The sequence below is a fragment of the Rattus norvegicus genome, chromosome 4 (genome assembly GCF_036323735.1).
Source record: "Rattus norvegicus strain BN/NHsdMcwi chromosome 4, GRCr8, whole genome shotgun sequence".
Lineage (NCBI taxonomy): Eukaryota > Metazoa > Chordata > Mammalia > Rodentia > Muridae > Rattus > Rattus norvegicus.
The window spans coordinates 14,591,474-14,609,141 of NC_086022.1; the positions used below are offsets into that span (position 1 = coordinate 14,591,474).

Genomic DNA, 17,668 nt, shown 5'->3' on the forward strand with positions numbered 1-17,668 from the left:
CTATCACATAGCCTATGGATTCCTGGGCAACAGCCCACCCTATTGGGCAGATTTCCTGCAGATCAACATATAGACAAACTTTCATGAATTAATGCTGTTTATATGAATTAATGATTATATAGAGTTCTTGATTTGATTCAGCTACTTTTAGGAAGAAAGCTTTAAGAGATAGTTTGAGTTGAGATGTGACAAAGTTAGAATCCAGAATATAATGTGCCCACTTCTCATAGAGTAAGTAAAGACTGCATAAGAACTACAGTGGGCTTTCATATTATACTAAAAGGAGATATGAGCTTGGGACGAATTTGTGTTCAAGGGAAAGCATTCAGGTCCATGGAGAAAAGCCACAGGCATGCACCATGGTAAGACAAAGGCATGTGTAAACTGTTGCTTTGAATTTACAGAATGAAGCAGTGCTCTGAACTTAATATGAACATCTTTTTGTTACTTCTGTTTTGTGTAACATTTATCTATGAGATGATTGTATAAGAAATTTGTCTATAAAATGGCCAGAGAAAAGAAATAAAGATAATGGGTGGTTTGTGGGGGCTCTACTCCATCCATCCATCCATCCATCCATCCATCCATCCATCCATCCATCCATCTATCCGTCTGTCTGTTTATATGTTCAGAGTTTCTTGCTGGACATTCTCTCTGGCCCCAGATATTTAAGTTTTGTTCTGTCAGTAGTATTGACCCAATAAATTTCCCAGTCACTGTCACCAGGGCCAATCTGCTCCCCATTAGCTGCCTTTCAGACCCGGAAACCCTGTAGATGCTGGGAAGGTCACCAGAAGTCAGACTCCTACCCCCAGCCCACTGTGTGAAGTCCACCCCTCAGAGCAGTCATTAGGAGCTATCTTTTATGTAGGAAGTCTATGAACAAACAAGGAAATGGTATTCTAATGTATTCTTGCATTTTGCATATACAAATTTATTTTTATATTATTTTATGGTTCAAATAGTATTTCAGAATAACATATTAGGTAATTCTGTCTTGAGAGTGTTGGTCATTTTCAACCTTCATGTTTCAATTAGAAATAACAATAAATCAAATAACCTCATTGGCACCATTTCACATTGGGATTATCCGATTAAAAAGATAAATTCCTAACAGTGGGTTGCTAGGTCAGTAGGTTTATTTATTTTTGAATCTTTATGATAAAATGTATTAATTTTTAAGTTTATAGTGGTGCTGAGTATCCTCTTGCTTCACACAGCATCTTCTGGACCATTCCCTATTATAGCTAATATTAATATTAATTTATACCCCACCTCCGATCATTTACCTCCCAGAAAAGAAGGCACAAAACCTCTATGCTTGTAATAAGCCTCAGATGGCCCTAGTGCTGAGCAGATATCTATCCTCTAAGATATTAGTATCAATAACCCCGAGTTATAACTTGCCATGTTCCACCTGGGCCGCTCTTACTCCAACTAGCCAGCCCTCATGGCCATGCTTTTATGATTTACCTACCCCATGGCATCTTCTCCTCTCTCCACTTTCTCCTTTCTTCTCCTCTCATGCTCAGACCCCAAGCCCAGGAACCGAAATTCTCCTTACTTCTCTTCTGCCCAGCTACAGGCTGCAGGCATCGTTATTCAAGCAACAGTTGTACATTAAAGAGCCAGGTTCCATAGCATCGCTTGCTGTGCATGAGGATTTCCTCATCGGTGGAGGCGACCAGCCTCTGGGCCAGCATTTAGCCTCACAACACATAGCAACAGACCAAACCTCAACAGTTTCCACCAGCAAAACTGAAACTGTGCATTAAATAGTGAACTTCCTCTTCCCGGAGGCACTGACAGCTACTTCTCTTCTCTCTGTGCCTGTGGCTGCTCCTGCGAGTGCAATCACAAACCACTTCTCTTTCTGCAGTTGGCTTTTTTCACTTAACTAGTGTCATCAAGGTTCACCAGGCTGAAGCTGGTGTCAGAATTTCCTAAGACTAACTATGCCTTGTATGATGATCAGTGGACACTTTAGCTGTGCCCACTTCTTAGTTTCTTTGAACATGAGATATAAATATCTCTCTAAGATCCCATTTTAAAACATTTATTGTGTTATATATGGAGGTGCTGGGCCATAGTATGTGTACTTAAAATGTGTCTTCATTGCGGAGGTGCCTTCCCTAGTGAATGTAACAATTTACAGCTGCAAACGGGTCTCCCTTTATTCCAACCAGCACTGCACTCATGTAATGCTTTTTTAATGATAGTTTTTATATTTGAGATGGTAATACAATTACATCATCTCTCCACTTTCTTCCCTCCCTCTAAGCCCTCCCTCTAAGCCCTCCCTCACCCTTGCTCTGTTTCCAGTTCATGGCCTCTTCTTTCATTAACTGTATTATTTGTCCTGTAATGGTTTGACTTTTGGGGGGTGTGTGCGCATGCGTGTAATTTTATCATAGCCCTTATATTTACCTTAAAGTGAGTGGAATGGAGCTTTGGTTTATATGTAGACTGTTTTGGAAGAGAGCATTTAAGGCTAGGGATGCAGCTCAATTAGCAGAGTGGTTGCCTAACATGCACAAGCCCTGGGTTCTGAGTTCAGGGTTCCCAGTACTGGGCATACGTGGCACAATCACACATACACGTCTAATCCCAGCACTTGGGAGGTAGAGGCAGGAGGGTCAAGGGTTTAAGGTCATCCTCTGTTGTTTAGAAAACTGGAGGCCAGCCTGGACTACATGAGACAGCTCTCTCTCTCTCTCTCTCTCTCTCTCTCTCTCTCTCTCTCTCCCCTCCCCTCCCCTCCCCTCCCCTCCCCTCCTATCCCCTCTCCTCTCTCTCTCTCTCCCCGCTCCCCTCCCTTCCCCTCCTCTCCTCTCTTCTCTCTCCTCCCCTCCCCTCCTCTCTTCTCCCCTCTTCTCTCTCTCTCTCTCTCTCTCTCTCTCTCTCTCTCTCTCTCTTTCTCATACACACACACAAGATAACATACTAATAGAAAATTTGAAGTGTGGCAAGGTCAACAAATCAGGTGATGAGTACCACAATCACCACAGGAATGTTTTACTGCCCGTGGTTTCTCAGAGGATGATGCCATGGCATAAACATAAAGTTGGACAGGGGCCAGGGGCAGAGAATGAGAGTAAGTCAGGAGGCTGACAGAAAGGAAGGGCTGGGAAACAAACTTTACTGTGGCTTCCAAACTAAGGAATAGGCAAGTTAAGGAACAGGCAGTTTGAAGAATCCCCATGGTTTCTGGGGTGATAGGTGCAGGCCCTGTCTGTGTAGTGTCTGGCTCTGAGGTACTTACAGCAGAGAGGGTGTACACCCTGGATTAGTCAGGTTGCATTTGAAATGTGTGGCTGTGGAGGAGATTGGGGGACGGGGTCAAAGGAAGGATGAAATGAGAGAAGAAGGAAACTGAAGGCTAGGTGACTCAGGCATAGCAGGTTATCAGGTTGTACATAATGAGACGCAGCTACCTCACGCATACCGGGCGGATGCAGTGCATCAGCTTTGTAGAAACCAGACATGTGGTTACTGTAGAGGCACTTTCATGCTTCATTCTGTGTGTGTGTGTGTGTGTGTGTGTGTGTGTGTGTGTGTGTGTGTGGTGTATGGTGTGTGTGTGTGTATCTGTGTGTGTGTTAGCATTCTACTGCACATTTGTTGACTTGAATTTTTCTTACAAATTCAGAGGTATTCTTCGTGTTTTATACATTATGAAGGCCGTTGGGAATAGTGAGCATTCTTCTAGTTTATTGACTAATTGTCTTTAGCCTGCCCCCGATTGTTTATTCCCTGGGCGGAAATTCACCTTTCAATGGGCTTGGATCAAATAATCATTTCTTTGCAGCTCTGGGATTTTGTTACACTTCGAGAGACCTTTGTCACTCTGAGGCTGTCGTGAGGCTCTGAGTCATAGTTTAACCTTTGCTCCATCTGGTAGAGTTAGTGCGATGGAAACAGGAAAGCGACTCACCTAGAACCCAACGCCAAGCCCATTACCTTCCCTACGAAAGCACTGTTCGGGTGCCTGCCCACGTGAACCAAACGGAGGCAAACAGGGACACCTGGGGAGGGTCCAAAATATGAGTGGGAGGGCACAAGCATCGGCTGGTATCAGTCCTCCGAATCAGAAGATGGCTTCGCTACTTGTAATGGGAACAGCTAAGCACAGGCAGGCTTGGAATAGCTTACATCTTAATGATTTGATGGGGAAAGAGCAGTAGTAGGTCATGAGGTGATGGGATAGACTAATTCTTAGTTCCAGCTCTGTGCTGGCTGTCAGGCAGTCGTTTGGGTTCTCTGGACCATGATTTAGATTACTGATACAGTTTTCAGCTTATGTTCCTTCTCCACAGCCGCCTCACCGCTTACTGCGATGACCCCCATCATTTCTGGATTCTTTTGGTCTTTTCTCTCCTCCTCTAGAATCCTTACACAGTCACTCTCTGTATTCATATCACCATCAGCCCCTCTCCATCCACCACCATCAGCTCCTTCCCCTGCATCACCATCAGGCCCTCCCCCTCCATCACCATCAGGCCCTCCCCCTCCACCACCATCAGCTCCTTCCCCTGCATCACCATCAGGCCCTCCCCCTCCACCACCATCAGCCCCGCCCCTCCATTACTAGTATACACACACACACACACACACACACACACACACACACACACACACACACACACTCCATCACCCCCACTCCCTCCAGGGGGACCACTGGGAAAACCTTGCATAGGCTACATATGCGTGAATTGCATACAGCTCATTTTCCCTCACCAGCCTTGATACACAGCAGGGTGTGGAGGAAATGCAGGTTCACAGGCAGAAAGCCTTGAGAAGCCATGTGGCTCATCCTGTGCAAAACTTTCTAAAACTCCTCATCAGCACAGGTGTCTGTCCACATCCCCCTCAGACCCATCTGAGGGGCTCCAGGTGCTGCCTCCCCGCCCGCCCTCGGGCTGAGCCTTGCTTCCTGTCTCCACCAGTTCTCCCCTTGATGTCTTTGGCTCCCTCACTGTTTATGAAGCAGTGGTCAGAGTTCTTTGCACACTCTTCCCACCCAGCATCCCGTGGTCCTTTCCAAGCCCAGGCATAGACTGGCAGCAGGAGGAGGTTGAAAATACTTAGAGTAGAAGCTTCCCTTGCTGGATCATTAAGATTGCCTTTTCCTTGCCCTCAACAGTCAAATCCCCTTGCAACCCATCTACCGTCCCTTGTGTTCCTGCGCCCTTTCCCAAACACACTTGCTGCAGCCAAACTTGTTCCTTTTTGCCTACAAGCTTTGGATTTTCCACTCTGCTGGTGCCTTTGCTCGCCTCCTCTTGTACTAAACATGGACCTGCACAGTGCTTCAGAGTAGCCATTTTTCAAGGCCAGCTGCGGTCCCAATTTTTTCTCAAAGTACCTAGCTTCCAAACAGAGCCTGACTCTGTCTTCCTCGGTAACCTCGCCCCTGCCATGCTGCCCTTGTCTCCGCCCACTTTTCTTTCTTCTGCTGAAAGCTAATCTGGAGTGACTTTGGGAAACTGCGAGCAGGAAGCAGTGCTCCTCACAAACTCTACCTGTTTCGTGTATAACTGTGATAGGTTTCAGGGAAGTGAGTATACACCAACTGTAAAAGCAAATGAAAAATGGAGAGACTTCTTCATCTCCGAATGCAGTTTCCATATGAAGGCAACCTAAGTTCTCAATGATTTAAATCTTTCTCATTACAACCATCGCACAACTATCCTATTTTACCTCACCAACCGACCCAACCCTCAAGGGAAATGAGACAGAGAAGGAGTGGTTGTCAAATGTTTTTCTTTCAGGAAATTGAATACCCCAGGTCTAGAGAAGCTGCACTATTCCAGTTGGCACAGGCTACAGGTCTTCTCGGCTTCTCTAACCCTGCTCTCTGACACCCCTGACATGTCTGTCTGCAGAGCTATGTGGCCACTGCAGACACACTGAGAATCTTACCCAAGGTCAGTGTGTTAAACACCAACCTGTATTCCAAATGAAGGTGTCTGTCTTGTTCAACCTGCACAGATCCCCACATCGGCTGGGTCCCTCCGGGTGGGTTTCTAATAGTTGGATTAACAGAGTTTTAAAAATTACCTAAATGTCTGGCTTGGTGGCTCATCTGTTAAGAGCGCTGCCTGCTCTTCCAGGAGAGATGGGTTCAGCTCCCTGCCTCAGTGTGTAGGGTCTCAACCCTCTGTAACTCAGTTCCAGGAAATACAACACCCTCTTCTGGCCTCCAAGAGCACTGCATACATGTTGTATGTGTGTGCGTGCGCATACGCACGTGCACGCATGAGTGTACTAACACACACACACACACACATTTAAGGATACCCCCATAAAATACAAATACATGAGTAAATAAAAGAAACCTCAAAAAAATTAAACATTTCCTCAAATAGGATAGAAAAGAATTAAAAAGAAACCCTCACTAACATTATTTTTCAGTGATATGCTTTATAAAAATTGTTTTCTTTAACCAATGAAAGTAAGAACTTTGGCATTTGCACAAGAAATCTTTCAGCTTTCGGCTAACTTGCAAAGTGCTTTGTGTTTGAGCAGAATGTGTCTAGAGTGAATCCTGCCACGTAACCATGGAACACGCAGTGTTTGGACAGCATGAGGACTTGTTTGCTTTCGCTGTCAGTGCTGTCATAAATTTGACTTAGCCTCAGGAAGACAGCATTAACCGCTAGGTTAAGTAGGGACATTAGCACCCTTGAAAATACATTGATTTAAAAATATCTCCTGTCTAAAACATTATATAATAGTTTTGATAAGATATAATTTCAGCTCAGACAAGATATAATTTTAAGTTGTTTTTGTTTTTCTAAGATATAAAACAAAGTCAGAGGAGGAATGGTACTGAGGGTACTGCATGACCTTTTCCTTGGAAAATTAGACACTTCCTAAAAAAACTCACCAGGAATGTCAGGAAAGCTAAAATGTATGATGGCCTGCTAATGATTGACAGTTGGTAGATGACATCCCTCCCAGGGAAGTGTGCATGCGCGCATGAAAGAGAGAGAGAGAGAGAGAGAGAGAGAGAGAGAGAGAGAGAGAGAGAGAATATTTGTGTTTGAATGTGTGTGACAGTCTATGTGAGTATGTGTTGTATGTGTGAGAGTGTGTGGTATGTGTATATGAGAATTTGTGTGTGTCATGTGTATGTGAGAGTCTGTGTGAGTGTTTGTTGTATGTATGAGAGGGGGTGTGGTGTGTGTATTAGAGAGATTGTGTATGTGTGTGCTGTATGTGTGACAGTCTGTGTGAGTATGTGTTGTATGTGTGAGAGTGTGTGGTGTGTGTGTGAGAGAGTCGGTGTGACTGTGTGCTATATGTGTGAGAGACTGTGGTGTGTGCGTGTGTGCAAGAGATTGTGTGTGTATATGCTGTGCATGTGAGAGAGTCTGTGTAAGTATGTGTTGTATGTGTGAGAGTGTGTGTTTGTCTTGTGTCTTGTGTATGTGTAAGTATGTGTGTGAGAGTCTGAGTGAGTGCACTGTATGTGTGAGTGTATGTGAGAGTGAATTTGCATGTGTCTTGTGCGTGTGTGTGTGAGTCTGTGTGAGTCTGTGTGAGTGTGTTGGGTGTGTGAGAGTGTGTGTGTGTGAATCTGTGTGAGTGTGTTGGGTGTGTGTATGTGAGTGTGTGTGTGAGTCTGTGTGAGTATGTTGGGTGTGTGTGTGTGAGTGAGTGTGTGTGTGTTGTGTGTGTGTTGTGTGTGTGTGTGAGTCTGTGTGAGTGTGTTGGGTGTGTGTGTGTGAGTGTGTGTGTGTTGTGTGTGTGTGAGTCTGTGTGTGTGTCTGTGTGAGTGTGTGTGTGTTGTGTGTGTGTGAGTCTGTGTGTGTGTTGTGTGTGTGTGAGTCTGTGTGAGTGTGTTGGGTGTGTGAGAGAGTGTGTGTGTGTGAGTCTGTGTGAGTATGTTGGGTGTGTGTGTGAGTGTGTGTGTTGTGTGTGTGAGTGTGTGTGAGTGTGTGTGTGTTGTGTGTGTGAGTCTGTGTGGTGTGTGTGTGTGTGTGTGTGTGTGTGTGTGTGTGTGTGCAGGGCATGGTCTCCTTGGGCAGCACTCACTGCAGCACACATTGGCAGTGCCCTGGGACGGTGTCTACTGCAGGGTTTGTGGGATGCGTTCGTTGTCATCACCATTTCAGTGTTTGTATGGAGAGCCAGGAAAGTTGAGTTTAGGCGGCCCCTAAGGTGGAAAATGTTTATAAAACACTTGGGAAAGAAATAGTTCAGTATCACCCATTTCTCTAAAGTGGAGAAAGGGAATAAAACCAGTGTCATTAAATGATTCATAATCATAACCAAGTTGTACCCTAATGATACAAAATGCTTTGGCAAAGCAGATAGTATACTGTTAACGAACTTGGAGGTCTTTTCTCTGTGGCCCAGTTCTTGCTTCTTTTGCTACATGCATATGTGTGTACACACATGCACACATTCACATGTATTCTGCATGGCGGCACTCCCTTATGACAAGGTATGTACCAGAAAGGACAGAATCTGAGCCTAGGAGAGATCATTGCCTCCTCTTCTTGTGGAGATGTTGTAAGTCAAAGTTAGTATTTTCCAGAATTCCATTCTGAAACTCACACTTATTATTATCTCATATATTCACAGTTTCCCCTCCCTCTTTTCCTCCCAGTCCTTCTTCCCCACCTCCCCTCTCCTCCTCTGTTTCTTTTCCAAAAAGGAAGGACCTCCCAGGGATATCTGCCAAACATGGCATAACAAGTTACAAGACTAGGTACCTCCCTTCATATTAAGGCTGGATGAGGTAACCCAGTAGGAGGAAATGGGTCCCAAAAGCAGACCCCCTCCACACACGCATACACTGTTAGAAGTCTCACAAGAAGACCAAGCTATACAGCCATTATGTATACACAGAGGACCTAGGTAAGACCCATGCATGCCCCGGATTAATGGTTCAGTCTCTGTGAGCCCCAATGAGCCTTGGGTAGTTGATTCTGTAGGTTGTTTTCTTGTGGTGTCCTTGACCCCTCTGGCTCCTATAATCCTCTCCTTCTTCCACAGGATTTCTCAAGCTCTACCTAATGCTTGGCTGCTGGTCTCTGCATCTGTTTCCGTCAGAGGCTAGATAAAGCCTCTGATGATGCTTATGCTAGGTTCCAGTCTACAAGAATAACAGCATCATTAGAATCATTTCATTGGTGTGTGTGTGTGTGTGTGTGTGTGTGTGTTTGGCTCCATCCTAGGTCTCTGGGCTCTCCAGTGTCCTGCACAGGCTTCTACCCATGGTGTGGGTCTCAAGCTGGACCAGTCATTGGTTGTCCACTCTCACAAGTTCTGCATCACCTTTACCCCAGCACATCTTGCAGACAGGACGAACTGTAGGTTGAAGGTTTTCAGGCTGGGTTGGTGGCCCAGTCCCTGCCCTCACACCCTTGCCTAGCATCAGAGGATGGCTTGTTTAAGCTCTGTATGCCCCATTACCAGGCGTCTTCGCTAATAGATTGCTAGGAGCATCCATTGCACTAGGTCTCTACCTCACCTCTGAATGTTCTCTGTTCCAGCTGTCTCTTCCAGGACAGAATCAGAATTGGAGAATTCCATGGTGAAACACCAAACTCGTTTTTAAGACAATTCATTCAACCAAGGAACACTGCTAATACCATAGGAAACCTAAGACATACAACAAAACTCACAGAAAGCACTTTTGCTGGCATGAGAAGCAAATCCAAAACTAAGATCATCCGGGACACATACGCAGTTGGTCCAGTGGGAATAAAGTTCTGCCCTCTGATGGAGACACAGACCTGAGGCCTCTCTGGTGGCATTTTAGGATGGGATCCTGGTTACTCCTTACTTCCCCTCTCTGTGAGGTGAATTGATCCAGGCTCCTACAGAGAGATTTGTGTTCCATGTCCACTGGTTTCTGGGCTTTTCTTTTCTGGTCCCAAGGGCTCATTATATCTTTAATGAGCAGTTCTCAAATGCATTTCTAAACCCTAGATCCCTCCCTCCACCCCCGACCCTGAACGCCAGACTAAAGCCAAAAGGTGGTCTCTGCTGGCAGGTGTTTGAAGTCCGTGTTCTCAGCTTCTCATTCCAGCTTCTTACACACTCCCCGGACAGATCCCCTCTGCAGAGGGTGTCCTATTTCAGTCAGTGACAGCCCCATCTTTCAATGTTACTCAGGCTGAGATACTGTGGTTTGCCAGAAGGCCTCTATTTGTTTTTTGCGATCCACAACTGACTTCGACGATCAAATCTTGTGAGCTCCACCTCAAAACAGATGGACCTCACTGTGAATGCTGACGTACATGCTTCCATCACCCCTCGATGGGGTCACTGCAAGCACTATCATCCTGGGTCTCCTATCTGCTCAGAATGAGTGGCATTCTTGTGAACAAGGCCTAAGAGACCTAAGCACTGTGGCCCAGCCTCTGCTCACTGCAGACCTTTGTGCTTTCAGCTTGTCCTACTGTCTTGACCCCAGCAGACTAGACTCTGCTTTTTACACTTGGGTCCCTTCGCTGACTCTCAAATGCTCCGGCTACTCTCTGATTCCAAACTTTGATGATTCCTGCTCCCTGGGCTTGGAACTTCCTTCCTCAGATATGTTCTCAAGATTCCACTCTCTTGCTTACAGGTCTGTATTATGTGGTTATCACACAGCGGTCTCCCCTCCCCTCTGTGCCGTGTATCAGTTAGCTCCACCTCCTCTCACCCTCTCATGCTTACTTGCTCTTATGTCATGAAAGTTCCTCCTGGTTTGAAGTCAAAGTGCAGGGTCTATCTGTGTCAGTCAGAGGAACCCTTCTGTCCTCCAACAAGGCTTTCTGGAACACAGTACAAGTGTCTGCTAAATGAATTAAGGCAAACGACACACAGGCACACGCACATGCACACGCATGCACACACACACACTTCTTATCTCTGTAAGTATTTGGGTTTTAAGACATTTCTGTCTTCCCAGCTTTATTAACATAAGCTGCTATTGAATATTGGTTTATTTTAATTAGGTAGGCAAACTATTAGAGCCAAGCATTTCTCTTTGAGTTTGAATGAGTAATTTTTGGTGTGCTAAAACCCCTCAGTAACATTAGTGACAGAAGAAGAGACAGAGTTGCACGCCACAAAAGGAAACTGAAAATGCTGCCTGAGGGTGTCCTGACCGCATTCTCAAAGGAGATGGGTGACGGTGTCCTCTGGTTCCTTTGCTTCCTTCTAAAGAAATCACAAGACTCGGCTCCATTAAAGACACACTTCAACTTTTCACATACTAATAGATACATAAATATCATTTTACAAACACCGTTTCCACGTTGAAGGATAGATGTGAAGACTAAATCTTTTATTTTACAAGGCTTTAATGAGACATGAAATGTAACATTAATTATACATCAATGAAAAGAAATCCTAAACGAGAGTTTATTGTAATCACACATATCCATTCCAGCTTGAAAACTTTCTGAGGGGCGAGGGGCAGCTATTAAGAGCCCCGGACCAGCCAGCACTGTGTGTGACTCCCATGCATCCTGTGCTTTGTACACAAGTTCTGTCCATCAGAGGCTGAAGACATTTGCTGCATTATTACTTTTCAGAAAAATGGCTTTCTCATTCGGTGATGGGTGACTCAACCAGATTCCTAAGAAATTAGTTCCACTCAGCATTTTAAAGGATAAGAATGTTCAGCCAAAAAGCGATAGTTAAGACCAGCGTTAGCCACCGAGATGAAGCCAAGACTCTAAAACACAGACTTGCCAATAGTGTCCACCTATGAGGACTGGCATACATTAGTGAATAGTTAAGGCCAAGGACTATTCCAACAAACAGGTTAAAGGTTATCAAAGCCTACAATATATTCTTAAATAAGTGACAGAAAGGGATTCCAAAAATAAATTTCTGTGTTAAAGAGTTCATTAGAAAAATCTCTAGAGTATAATAGAAAACATCATTTGAATCCATTGGACGTGCAAAGATAGAGCATTCACATGGCTTCATTGTTACACTGAAAAAGACACACTAAAGAGGAATGCATAGGGGTTTTGCTATAATAAATCCATTTTCATGACGGAAATGTCATTACACTTCTATGGTTACATATAACAAACAGAATTTGAAACACATCAATTGTATAATATCAAAATCTTCTTTTTCTTTTTTAAAAAGCAAAGGAGAAATAAAACTAATTATTGCTACTTACATTCAATATTTTGCCAAGCAGGTAAACAGTCTTGGAAATCTATATTTTATATTTTGGTCATTTAATTCAGCGTGCATTCACCTTACTCTGGTAATTTAATTATGTTATTAATACTTTAATTGTCATTGTATTCAGCTGAAAACTTCATGTTGCATATTTTTAAAATAATATCTTGCTCTTTTTAAAGTTTTTTTTTTTTACAGCGGCTACGTATTTGAAAATTTAAGTAGTCAAGTCAATAACTGTCCTTCCTAGTTATATTTAAAGACTAACTAAAATAGAATCTTTGTGCTTATATTTCAAAGGCTTGGTTAGTATATTAGAAATCTACCAAAACTTAAAGATCAAAGTTTTTGCTTAAACACTGCGCCCTGTCTGATCACCTCCTCCTATGACTGACCGCGTACAGTTCCTCAGATTCCACTGAAGAGCATCTTTCCTCTCTGAAGTGATCCTTTTCTACAGTGATAAATGAAACTTCCTCCCAAGCCTTTTAACATGGCCCTCAGCATTCCACAATCAAGGAACTCCAGGCACTTACACTGGACTAAAATTATATATAGTTTTTCTGTGAATTTCTGAGAATGAAATAAGCAGTTGACGACTTAGGATTAAAATGAATAATATTTGAACTACTCTATCAAAATGTATCACAATAAATATATTTGTTCTAGAAAAGTCTGCTTCCTAGGAAGTTGATTCCTCAACAACTCAAGTCTTGCTTTGGGTCTAGCATTGGCCTTCAAAGTATAATTAAACGCTGTTTTCCCTTACCATGCCTTTCTCCAAGGAAGCCTTACAGTAGTCTCGCACCTTACACTAAACACTATCGTGCACAGAGAGGAGATGACAAAGCAGCTTCTGTATCAGGGTCTAACAGGCTATAAACAGTACGTGGGTCACCACGAAACCACAATCTCCAGGGTAGCAGTATTTTCCAATTTTGGAGAGGAAAAAGACATATATTATGCTACTGTATTTTAAGGCATTTTAATGCCATATTTTGCATTAGATAAATAAATTTAGCTATTTAATCCCTGCCCACCAAAACCCCATCCCTGACTTTCTTTTTGAGAACTAAACTATTTCTTGGACCAAAGAAAATACTATAGTTCTTAGCTCCAGATACACGAGCGTCTGTACCCTGAAAAAGACTGGTGTATTTTCAAATGTGTGCGTTTAGCCCTAGTGAAAATAAAACTTGAGTATACAGAATTTAGCTTGCTGAATAATTTAGTTTTTTATTATAAAAAATAATAAAAATAGTAGGAAACTTTTCAACTAATAAAAATGAAAAGTCTTGCAATTATAATGTATAATCGTCACTATTTCCAGTGCTTTCGAGCATTCCTCATATAACAGCCACCAAAGAGTCTGTTTTAGACATTTCCAGCTTTATTTTAAAGCTGTAAAGCTTAAAAGGGAGTGTTTAGCCACAGGAAGGGGATATAAACTGAGGCATACAGTCAAGGCTGGAGGAATGCACTGTCCTCTTAGATAGTGAGTGCCCAGAGAAACGAGCATGAATTTATGGCTTAAAACTCTTGGGTCTTATCATCATCTTGGCCTTCTTGAAGGAGAACTTGTAGCCCCCTGGGTGTGCCTGACTTACACCAGGCCAGGTGCCCCAGAAAATCCCATTACGGACCCCTTTGTATCTCTGGTGATAATATTTGCCATTTAAGTTGGCAGAGAGACATGCATCAAACCACCAGCCTGAGCTGTAATAGAGCCCACAGTTCCCAGAGGGGTACCGATCATTGTCTCTGTCTGGGGTGGTGAAAAACCTCAGGTCGTGGTTGTAATGTCGGCTAAAACGCAAGGCATCCCCTGCCGTGCCATTATAGTTACCGAGGTGTAACCGGTATTTGAGAAACTCGTTAGCCACATAAAACTGATCGTACACGGCGTAAAGTGTGAGACCATTAAAGTCTTCGAGATCTATTCTCAAAATCATTTCCTTACTCTTGGTCAGAAGATGAATTTTATCGTTGCCCAGCCAAAATTCTCGTTCAAGGTTCCCGAAGCCGGCTTTGTAGTCCTTCCACCCTCTGGTGAAGTTGGTGCTCCCATCAAGGCGAGCCTGCAGCACTGTCCAGCCTCCACCCGTGGTCTCCATGTCGCAGTAGACCTCAAAGCTGCTGTTCCTGTGATCAGGCGTAACTCTGTAGGTCCCACTGCTTCTCTTCCCTAACACGTAGTAGTCAGAGCAATCTTTGTATATTAGATGTTGAACTGAAAGGGAAGGAAGGAAAGCATTAAAAAAAATGGGGTTTCGTTAATCAGAGCTATGTGTTAATCAAGCTATGAGTCTGAGAATCAAGGATTCTCAACAGCAACTGGACAATTTACTTGCTGGGTATAATGGAACCTGGCTCTGATACACGATCCTGAATCTGGTTAACAGACGCTAACTAAGGCCTCAGAAACAACCGGCACCATCAAGTACACAGGGCTGTCTGCCTTGGATGGCAACCATGGTGGCAACACTGACAGCAAACAGTAGTAAGAGTAAATGTATGCAAGGTTTAATGAGGACCAATGACCTCCAGAAACTCTGCGGAACACTGTAACAGTTTTCATTGAACGCACACATCAACCTTCTGGTGAGGTATTGCGGGTATTATGGTCAGCTTGCTTATCTAGTCAGTCAGTCTCCTAGAAGATCAGAGACTTTTCCCACAGCAACTAAGTGTTGAGTGACAGATCTGGGACACAAAGTCAGATCTGCCTGACAGAGAGCTTTACTCTCATAATCATTATATTCCTAGGTCTTAAAGTTGAGGTGAGTCCAAGTCTTTTAGGACACAGTCAGCCATCGCTAAAGCAATTGTTACAGAAATCGTTACATATGTTCCAAAGGAAGCCTCAGCCTGAGCGCACAGCATTGTTCTGAGACTCACTCTCATTTCATCTGAGAACAATATAAAGCTACTCTACTTAGGGGTGTGTGTGCTCCCCAATACTAAAGCAGTGTCATCCTGAATTTACTCTTCAGGAAGGAATGGGCAGCCAGTATCCCACAGTTTAGTTTCTAGGAGAAGCAGCAGCAGGTAATTATAATTATGCTCGGCGTAGCCATTTGGTGGTTTTATAGAGATTAGAGACCGACTATTTGTTTCCAGTTAATTTTAATAAAACTTGGAGTCAGGTAAGAAAGTTTAATATAAGATAACCCGTGAGACACAGAAATCTGTTTGCATGTATGTAGAGCTCTGAAGAGTCCTAAACTTTTAGGACAAAAGCAAATAATAGAATTTTTTTGTGTCATTACAAGTAATGTTCAATGTGATATTTAAGATACGCCTTGTGATGTCTCTTTAACATGAATGTGTACCTTGGTCATTAGTGACATCATTCTATGACATGGTGATCTACCGTCTCCAGGAGATTCCAAATGAATGTGACCTCTACTATGTCCCTACACAGGATAAGCACTGATAATAACTCAGAGGTGACCTTTCAGGGTGTGGCAACCCACCCACAAAGGTCCTCAGAATCCAGGAATCGTGGAAACCAATGTCATGGGCACAGAAGGCAGTTAGGTCTGTGATCTTAAATAGTGGTAACATTCACTAACTGGGATGGTGAGGATGGATGTGCCAGTAAGTCTCAAACTGAAAAGTTCTGTACACACACACACACACACACACACACACACACACACAGAGAGAGAGAGAGAGAGAGAGAGAGAGAGAGAGAGAGAGAGAGATGCTTTTATTCCATGTATAAACTCTCCCATTCTCACTAGGTATTTGAGAGTCTAGCCCAGCAGACTGTTTGTGAAAGCCTTATAAAGCTCAGGAACTGATCTAAGAAGAAGCCATCAGATACCTAAGACCGGATTTCCAGGGACCTGCTTGAGCATAGCCAGGAACCTTGCCGTATCCATCCTGTGTTCAAATGCAATAAACTGGGAGGAATCTGCTTCTGCTCGTCTGCAAGTCAGCCTAACAGGGAGGTCTAGAGACTGCAAGTGGTCTCTAAGGAGAACAACTAATGGCATTTTTGTCATTAGATCACTTACCATTTCTGCTGTCTCATTTGAGAAAACACTTGTTGCTTCTGCCATAACTTAACAGGTGAAAGTCTGACTAACTTATAGTCCCTCGGGTTAATGTTTACGGCCACTATCTGGCTATACAGCTTTCGTGAACAAACTCGAAGAACCTCATTGCACCTACCTGGATTTGGCTGGTTGTGTTCTTGGCTGGGGCACTTGAAACACTTGCTATCCAAACTGTTGACCACAGAGGTTAGATTTGCCACTTTGTTGTCCACGTAGTTCTCGATGTTGTTCATATTTACCAGTTGGAGCGACTCCAGGCGCCCCTGCAGCCCCTGGATCTCCTCCTTTGCATTCTTCAGCTCTGAGGACAGCTTGTTCACCTGACTCTCCAGTTCCTGGACTCGATTGTCCTCGGCCGTCTCTGCTCCATTCCCGCCAGGGTCTGGATGTTCATCAGCCTGCAACTTGCAGTCCTGGCAGGATTTCTTCAGACTGTCCACAGCTTCCTGGAGGGTCCGCACTTCTTTGAGCACCTCCTCCATGCTGCCGAACTGCTGCGGGAGCTGGAGGGTCAGCGTGGGCAGGGTGAGCTGGAAGGGGCACTGGCTGCCCTCGCACCTCCCGCTGCCCTCCAGCCTCGCGGGGCAGGCAGCCTGGGCGCTCGCATCCTCCAGCCCTTCAGTCAGGTTGTGCTTCTCCGCCGCTCGGCAGGCAGCGAGGACCGCGGAGCTCAGCCACAACCAGCCAGGAAGCCTCATCCTTGCAGTGCAGCAGCCCAGCCTGACCCGGTGCTTTAATAGCCACGGCCGCCTGACTCAGGCGTTCTGTGTTCCCAGAAAAGGGCGGGCACATTTGCATCACAGTGTCAGAAGCGGCGCTGGAGGAGAGGGTCCTAAGCAAGTGCAGTCAGCCAAACGCAGTCATCTCCTGTGGTCAAAACTCAATAGAACGCCTGCCGTGGGTGTCACGCATTGTATTCAAGATTCACCGTCTTGGTTTTTTTTGTTTTTTTTGTTTTTAATAAAGCACAAGGACAGTCTTGTTTAAAAAACAGTTGCTCAAAATATATTATACTTATTATTTCTTAGTGGAGGAAGACTTCAAGTGTCTAAATGTCTATGAACTTCTTCCCACTAAATGTCACCAAAATGGAAAGGATTCTGTTTCCTCGCTGGGGCCCTGCTTTCTTTGTGAAGGCTGGACTTTGTGTGAATTCTTAAGTGCTTAAAATTGCTCCTGATCAGAACAAAGGGCAGCTCTTTAAATGGACTCTCTGTCTCTCGTCTCTCTCATCTGTTTGTAAAAGGGAAGAAAACTGGAAGAGGAAAACAGTGCTGTTTTCTCCTGACTGCGCAGGATATATAATTGTCAGAGGTTAATACATTTGGAAGCACTTGTGTGTCACTCTGTGTCACAGCCAGTGCCTGTCCTTCCCCATCACTCCACTCAGGAGCTGGGGGCAGGAAGACTGCCTTTTTAAAGTTCCTTGTGCATGGTGACCTCATAAGATTTCTTAT

The 17,668-nt window shown here is 44.2% G+C and overlaps 2 protein-coding genes across 11 annotated transcripts in view; one reads left to right on the plus strand and one right to left on the minus strand.

Moving 5' to 3' along the window:
* Ccdc146 (coiled-coil domain containing 146) overlaps window positions 1-17,668 on the plus strand; it is a 148,836-nt gene that overhangs the window by 36,508 nt on the left and 94,660 nt on the right. The window lies entirely within an intron of this gene.
* On the minus strand, window positions 11,289-16,932 carry Fgl2 (fibrinogen-like 2). Its single transcript, NM_053455.2, has 2 exons — window positions 16,327-16,932; window positions 11,289-14,377 (listed from the first exon to the last, which is right to left on the minus strand). Exons 1-2 carry the CDS (start codon window positions 16,907-16,909, stop codon window positions 13,671-13,673), a joined length of 1,290 nt encoding a protein of 429 aa, NP_445907.2. The 5' UTR covers window positions 16,910-16,932; the 3' UTR covers window positions 11,289-13,670.

Bases quoted from the DNA above. Each gene is read 5' to 3' on its own strand.
- Fgl2 (NM_053455.2), bottom strand. From the start codon at position 16,909: ATGAGGCTTCCTGGCTGGTTGTGGCTGAGCTCCGCGGTCCTCGCTGCC. The intron at 14,378-16,326 runs GTAGGTGCAATG...CTTCCCTTTCAG, and splicing joins ACACAACCAGCCAAATCCAG to TTCAACATCTAATATACAAA.